Source organism: Arachis ipaensis, chromosome B02 (genome assembly GCF_000816755.2).
Source record: "Arachis ipaensis cultivar K30076 chromosome B02, Araip1.1, whole genome shotgun sequence".
Taxonomy (NCBI): domain Eukaryota; kingdom Viridiplantae; phylum Streptophyta; class Magnoliopsida; order Fabales; family Fabaceae; genus Arachis; species Arachis ipaensis.
The window spans coordinates 75990452-75996777 of record NC_029786.2 but is presented as its reverse complement, the minus strand read 5'-3'; the positions used below and the strand labels follow the sequence as shown (position 1 = coordinate 75996777).

General features: G+C 36.9%; 2 protein-coding genes across 8 annotated transcripts; both read right to left on the bottom strand.

Moving 5' to 3' along the window:
- On the bottom strand, positions 690-1829 carry LOC107627396. Of its 2 annotated transcripts, none has more exons than XR_002357619.1 (2): positions 1146-1744; positions 690-1114 (listed from the first exon to the last, which is right to left on the bottom strand). XR_002357619.1 is itself a non-coding variant. In XM_016330232.2 (2 exons), exons 1-2 carry the CDS (start codon positions 1812-1814, stop codon positions 1033-1035), a joined length of 585 nt encoding a protein of 194 aa, XP_016185718.1. In that variant the 5' UTR covers positions 1815-1829; the 3' UTR covers positions 690-1032. The 2 variants fall into 2 exon arrangements, 1 of the variants encoding a protein (XP_016185718.1); XM_016330232.2 differs by having other exon boundaries at positions 1312-1829.
- On the bottom strand, positions 2244-6326 carry LOC107625460. Of its 6 annotated transcripts, none has more exons than XM_016328101.2 (5): positions 5957-6326; positions 5548-5603; positions 5427-5466; positions 4588-4884; positions 2244-3651 (listed from the first exon to the last, which is right to left on the bottom strand). In XM_016328101.2, exon 5 carries the CDS (start codon positions 3621-3623, stop codon positions 2418-2420), a length of 1206 nt encoding a protein of 401 aa, XP_016183587.1. In that variant the 5' UTR covers positions 3624-3651; positions 4588-4884; positions 5427-5466; positions 5548-5603; positions 5957-6326; the 3' UTR covers positions 2244-2417. The 6 variants fall into 6 exon arrangements, with proteins under 6 accessions (XP_016183587.1, XP_020971624.1, XP_020971626.1 ...); XM_021115965.1 differs by having other exon boundaries at positions 2244-3632; XM_021115967.1 differs by having other exon boundaries at positions 2244-3632; positions 4738-4884.

The following is a 6326-nucleotide window of genomic DNA, read 5'->3' as shown; positions in this document are numbered from 1 at the left end:
ATAACCAAAGATCCATGGCAAAAAGAGGCGCTGGCTATACTGGGAAAGACGGCGAAGTTACGAGCGACGTAATTCAACGAGCGTGACTAAGGGATGATGCACTAAAGAAAGAGAGATTGTGTGGGAAGGCAGTAGATGGCAACGACGTCGGCACTTCTTGTCACGAACGCGACGGTGCTTGGAAGAACCGAATCTAGGTGATGAAGTGATGAAGAAAGAATGGAGGAGTGGAAATGTGCTTCCGGAGTGGAGTTTTGATATTTTAAGAAATTATATCATTTTCAATCTCAAATAATAAATTACAAAATAATCTAACTATGGTTAAGATGATGATCAATTAAAAGTTGATACATAATAAAGAATAAGTTAGATGTTATTTTAGAAGAGATTGGATAGAATTCACCAAAATAAAATTATTAAAAATATAATATTAATCTTTTAAAATTTAAATTCAATCATTTATATAATAATAAAATTTAAAATTTCATAACCCATCCACTATCTAAACTATATCTCATCTCATCATTAAAATTCTACATTCGAATTCAAACATCAAAATTTATATCTAAAAGAAATCATGGCATAAAATACTATATCCATATTCAATCAACAATCACCAACATCAATAATTACTTAATTAGACAAAACTCACTCAATTAATGCCAAATTACTAATTAGAAATAGCTATCAACCAGTATCAGCAGTAACATTTTTTCAAGATGTGCAAAACAAACCATGCCCTGCCCCTGAAAACCCAACTTCATGTTTGAGCTATTACAGAAGTTTCAGTAAAATAAAACCTCAGCCATTATAGCAATGACAGCAAAATTCAGAATTATAAACATTCAAAATCCAAAATTATATCAATTCTGTTCAGCATTATAAAATTATACCAAAATTTAATTCAGCATTCAAAATCCAGAATCTAAAATTATATCAAAATTAGGAGGATTATTAGAAGAATACATTACAGAATATAGAATTCCACAATATGTGATCCCCTAGTTTTCAATATTTATTCTCTATACTCTGTTACCACTGTATTCCATTAACAGAAACATGGAGAAGATTACGAATTTCCATAAACAATGTAGTGAAGCAATGCATCATAGCACTATCAACTGATAATAAAAAAAATCAGCAACAAGCAAGTGAAGCAACTCAGAAATCAGAATAAATAAAGTTAACAAATAATCAATGACTACACAACAGAGGAAACAAATAAAAAACTAAAGTGAAAAAGGGAGGAAATAAGTGAAAATAAAGAAGACCACGAAGATGTTGAAGGACGGCGAAGATTGAAGAACTCACGAGGACGGCGAAGAGTCCACGGCGGCACGGGTAAGTTCCCACTTCGCACACAGAGAGAGAGATGGCTCGGAGACAGAGGCGTTTTTGACGATGAGAAAGAGGCGGCCGACGACTGCGAGGACAGAGGCAAGCTTCACGACGAGCACAGAGACGGTGAGGAGGAGAAGAGTGGCGGCGGCTGAGACGGAGAGTGAGAGACACTGCAACAATGAGAAGAAGCCATGCACATCATCCTCAGACACAGCTCCACCGCCTCCTTCCTCCGCCGCTGCCGTGCTGTGACAAGGGCTCCGCTCATTCTTCCGCTGCTCTCCAAAGCTGCCACCTTTGAAATTAGGAATTTTGTGCCATTTTGGTGAGTGAGACTGATGAGAGTGAGCGAGAAGGGAGAAGGGATTGGGGGCATTTGGGGGGTCTTCACGCGTTTGTTTTTTTTTTAAACAAAACGACACCGTTTTATGTTGAATGGAAGACCGGACCTTTAAAAAAACCGACCGATTCATTCGGTTCGCTGGTTAATCATCGGTTGGACCGACTTTTTCACTAATTTTTTGTAAACTGGTTTTGGACGCTAACCAGATCGACCAACTGATCGATTTTCAATTAATCCAATCGAACCGATCGATCCGGTCTAATTTTCAAAACCTTGTCCAGAATATGTCATGTTATGCATATGGATAAATACTTGATTGTTTATATATTTTAGTAAATATTATATTTAATTAATTTAAATAAAAAAATCCAGATCACATGTAAATATTCTTTACTTTTAAAATGTTCGAATAAAAATAGGAAAAAAAATATGTAAAACAGCAATGATATCATTTGAAAAGAAAAAAAAATGATTCTTTACCGAGTAACAAATGACAGGAGTAGACTAATAACACTATAGCGAATCCAAGAAATCGACTACTAATGAACACTACAAGGAATAATTCTTAAATAAAAAAGCCCGTGAGAAGAGATAAACCTCTAAATGAATTGCAGTCGACATCATAAACCAAAAATTACAATGATTTGATCATTTGATTATCAGTTCACACTTCAGACACGTCTTCATATTCTATCAAAATTGATAAAACATAACAAAATCGAACAACTAAGTTTCAAAAAAGATCATACGTATTTCCACCTTTTACTTCCATCTTTAGTTTGTTCACCACATCAGCCATCAAAAAACAACATTTGGATTCAGCAGTCAAAGAACTAACCACTTCCTCAATTAATCTTAGCTGCTCATGAAACTCCGGATGCAACACCAACGAAGAAAAGTTCTCATCAAGCACAAAACCAAGAAACTTCACAACATCGTCGAGTTTAGGAACCCAATTGCAAACCGTCAAACCCAAAGCTGCTGCAGCTTCAGGGCAGGGACCAGCTTGAGGAAACCTCTCGTACTTCTTTAGCCACTTCGATAAATAGCGAATCAAGTTAATCAACTCTTTGCCATTCAACTTACTGAAGGAAGACGATAACAGCACATCATTGAAGTTTGACGATGCAAGTAGATAATGCAAACAAATCTCAGATGCAGAGAAACCATCATAAGCTACCATAAGCAAAATGGAAGCCTCCTTTGCCACAAGCAGATTCTTTTTGTTCCAACTGCTATTACTAATTCCATCAATGGCCAACTGTGCTTGGTTCTCCCATTCCTTCTTCACGGTTATCATACTATCATAAGCATCTTTGGATGGAGAAAGAAAATACCTCAGAATGCTGAGTATTTCAGATGACCCGAGATCAGACGCGTGCTTAATGCACATACATATCAAGTCGGACCTCTCCTTTTCAACTAACCTAGTAACCAAGCCCGAATGACAAGAATGCTTAATAACACCATGCTCAATCAAAGCCTCAACTATATCCCAAATATCAAACGAAATGCACACATCCAAAACAACACCAACAACATCCTTACCCATAGAATATCCAACCTTGTCAATCAAGAACTTAGTATAATTGGGCATAGATGGATTAATAACAACCGAAACACCTATTTTCTCAGCGATGCTATTCAGATAGGAATTCAAATCACCAATAAACTCATCCTTCTCCAAACTATTACCACTCTTGAGCTTTGCCTTTAGCTGTATAAAGAACTTCTTCCCAATGTCAATGAGTTCGGCATCAGCTTGCGAAATTTTCCATCCACTAAGAGGTTTTACAAGACACAAGGCCACTGCGTCTTCTTGTTCAGGCTTCAAGTTAGGTATAATAGTATCAGGGTTCAGAACAATAGGATAATCCAATGGAGAATCAAGTGGCTTCGAATTGATTGAAGCATTTTTAATGACTTCAAGCAAACTCATGACTGAAAACTGCAAGGAAAAAAAAAATCTGCAAATCAAGAAGAGGGAACAAACAAATAAACAAGAACAGTAATAAAACAAGTATTCATGTCGAGAAAGAGAGAACATATCAAAATAAGAAGCAAGTTTAATAAAATATATATAGATAATCATACACTAGATATCAAATTCGTTTAACTTAATTGCTTAACAGAGAAAACCCTTGCATACTAGTTGAGGCATGAAATTTTTAATTTAGGAATACTCAAAGTAGAAAACAAATAACATAAAAAAAAACTTCAGTACATTGAGGCAACAAAACAAACAAAACATGTTCTATACACTAGGTTGAGTGAATTATACTGTAGACCTATCATAGTTATCAGAACCAAAATGGCAATCGAACTGATTGGACTATGGATCACCGGGTTACTGGGTTACTGATTCAATTGGTGAGTCACTAATTACTAATCAATTAGGACCAAAATTAGTTATGCATATATTTTCACAATAAAAATTCCTAGAAGTCTCGACAGATTCAATTCAATTCAATGGTCCATTTTTCATTTCAGCAGAAATAAAGCAAGCAGACAAAAAAAAGGCTATCATATCACAATACCCAAAACACACTAAATTCACATCATCAAATTTGTATTTTTATTCTTACTTTTTCTTATTCTCCTCTCATTTTTCCACTTTCATGTACCATTCGGCCATAGACCTATAACCTTTCACCCAGAGAGAAAACCCTCTCTTCTGAGCCAAAAAAAAAAGAGTCGCACAACAAAGTTTTTAAAAGGACTCACACAACAAAAAGAAATATTTTTTCACGATTGTTCTGCAGTCATGGTTCCTTCGTTCTTATATCCAAAATATATTCTTCCCTACCAAACTTTTTGATTCTTCTACATATTTACCAGCATCAATAAACTAATTATCAACTGATTAAAAAAGTTAAATACAAAAGAAATAAAAAATTGCTCACAAGATTGCACACGAAGTGGTAGATTCAGAGGAGAAACCGCGGCAGACAACAAACTAGAATACGCAGAGGCAGAGCAGAGGCAGATGGTGACCTAGAGGCAAGAAGCACGAGCAGAGGCTGATGGAAAGAAGAAGAACCGGATGCCCGCACCTGTGACGTCGACGGTGATAACCAAAGGGCGGCGACGGCAAACGGAATAAGGAAGCACGAGAAAAGTCAGAAAACGACAAACAGACGTGAGGCCGTGAGGGGGGGGCGGTGGCTGCAAGGAGGGAAGTGAGGCTTAAATAAGTGAGGCTGCAAGGAGGGAAGGAGAGATTGAGAATTGGGGTAAACGGGTTAAGCGACGTTGATTTTTGGGTTTGGAGTAGGAATAAAAAGATTCAAACTTGACCCAGTTCGGTTTTTAAAGGATTAAAAAAAGGAAAAGTATATATAAAAGATACGTGCACACAAAATAGTGCAAACATCGTTTTTCTTTAGGTTTTAAATGAGTTAGATATACTTTTTTTTTTCTTCATATTTGCAGGAGAATATGCAACAGCAAGAGTTGCATCATGGTAAAAATTTCCTTTTTTTTAATGTTTATATTCCACATAATTAGATACCTTGAACTAGAAGCATTGTTGTTGTTAATCACCAATTTTTCACCAGATAGACAAAATTACATTCATGACCTTAATTTATCTTAATTTCTAGACGTTGAACTATTAAAGTTCCAATAGAATTGTAATAAGTATGCTTTTAAAGGCAACTAAAGTTTTCAGCTCACAAGCAGTAATAATGTTCTCATAATTGTCAAACCAATAATACTCATAATTGAATTTAACTGATAGTACCTGCTTCTTTTCTATTTCTTTGATTTTTTATTTTTGATTCCTGAGAAGCAAGAAATTAGGGTTAGTTTCAAAATCCAACATTAAAACTAAAGGAAATAACATTAACTTGCAATCCATTTACCAGGACATGGACAGCAACTGGCACAGACTTGAAAGCTCTGCTTTTATATCTGCTTCCTATTGAATTACCCAAAAAAAAATCACAAACACAGTATAGAAATAGTACACACACAAAGCAGAGCATCCAGTGCTAATCAAGAATCAAATAATCATTCAACAAAAACACAAAACATTCAATAATCATTCAATAATTTCTGAACAGAGCATAAAAAGACCGAATTTAGGGGAGAAAAATAAAAAAATCGCAGTTCACAGTTCACACTTCACACTTCACAAAACTTCAAAGTAACCTTCGAACAGGCTTGAACAGAACTGAACTAACAATAATTATAAAAAATTATTCAATTAATCATCCTTCAACAATTAATCAATGCTTCAACAATTATTATTACAAAAATCAAAATTCATACCTAGGGTTAGAAGCTGGAAGTCTGGAAAAATGCAGAGCTGGCGGGGACAGGGACAGTGGCAGGCAAGAGGTGGCTGAAGGGGTGGCAGGGTTGAACAGAGCTGGCGCCGGCGGTCCCTAACTGCGTGACGGAAAGTGGCGCTGGCGGTGGCTGCGATTTTCGAGGGCTGACTCGATGGAGCGTGGCTGCGCGAACAGTGGTGGTGGCTCCACGGACGTTGCGACGGCGGGGCTGGACGGAAGTTGCGCCGGAAGCTCGAGGTGGAGACCGAAGACGTGAGAACTGAGAGCAAGAGGTGAGAGTGGACTGTGGAGGCTCGAGAGGAGAGGTGTGAGTGGGCTGTGGGTGAGACTAGGGTTCATTCCCCTTT

Bases quoted from the DNA above. Each gene is read 5' to 3' on its own strand.
- LOC107627396 (XM_016330232.2), bottom strand. From the start codon at position 1,814: ATGAATCGGTCGGTTTTTTTAAAGGTCCGGTCTTCCATTCAACATAAA. The intron at 1,115-1,311 runs GTGAGTTCTTCA...ATCAGTTGATAG, and splicing joins GTGGACTCTTCGCCGTCCTC to TGCTATGATGCATTGCTTCA.
- LOC107625460 (XM_016328101.2), bottom strand. From the start codon at position 3,623: ATGAGTTTGCTTGAAGTCATTAAAAATGCTTCAATCAATTCGAAGCCA.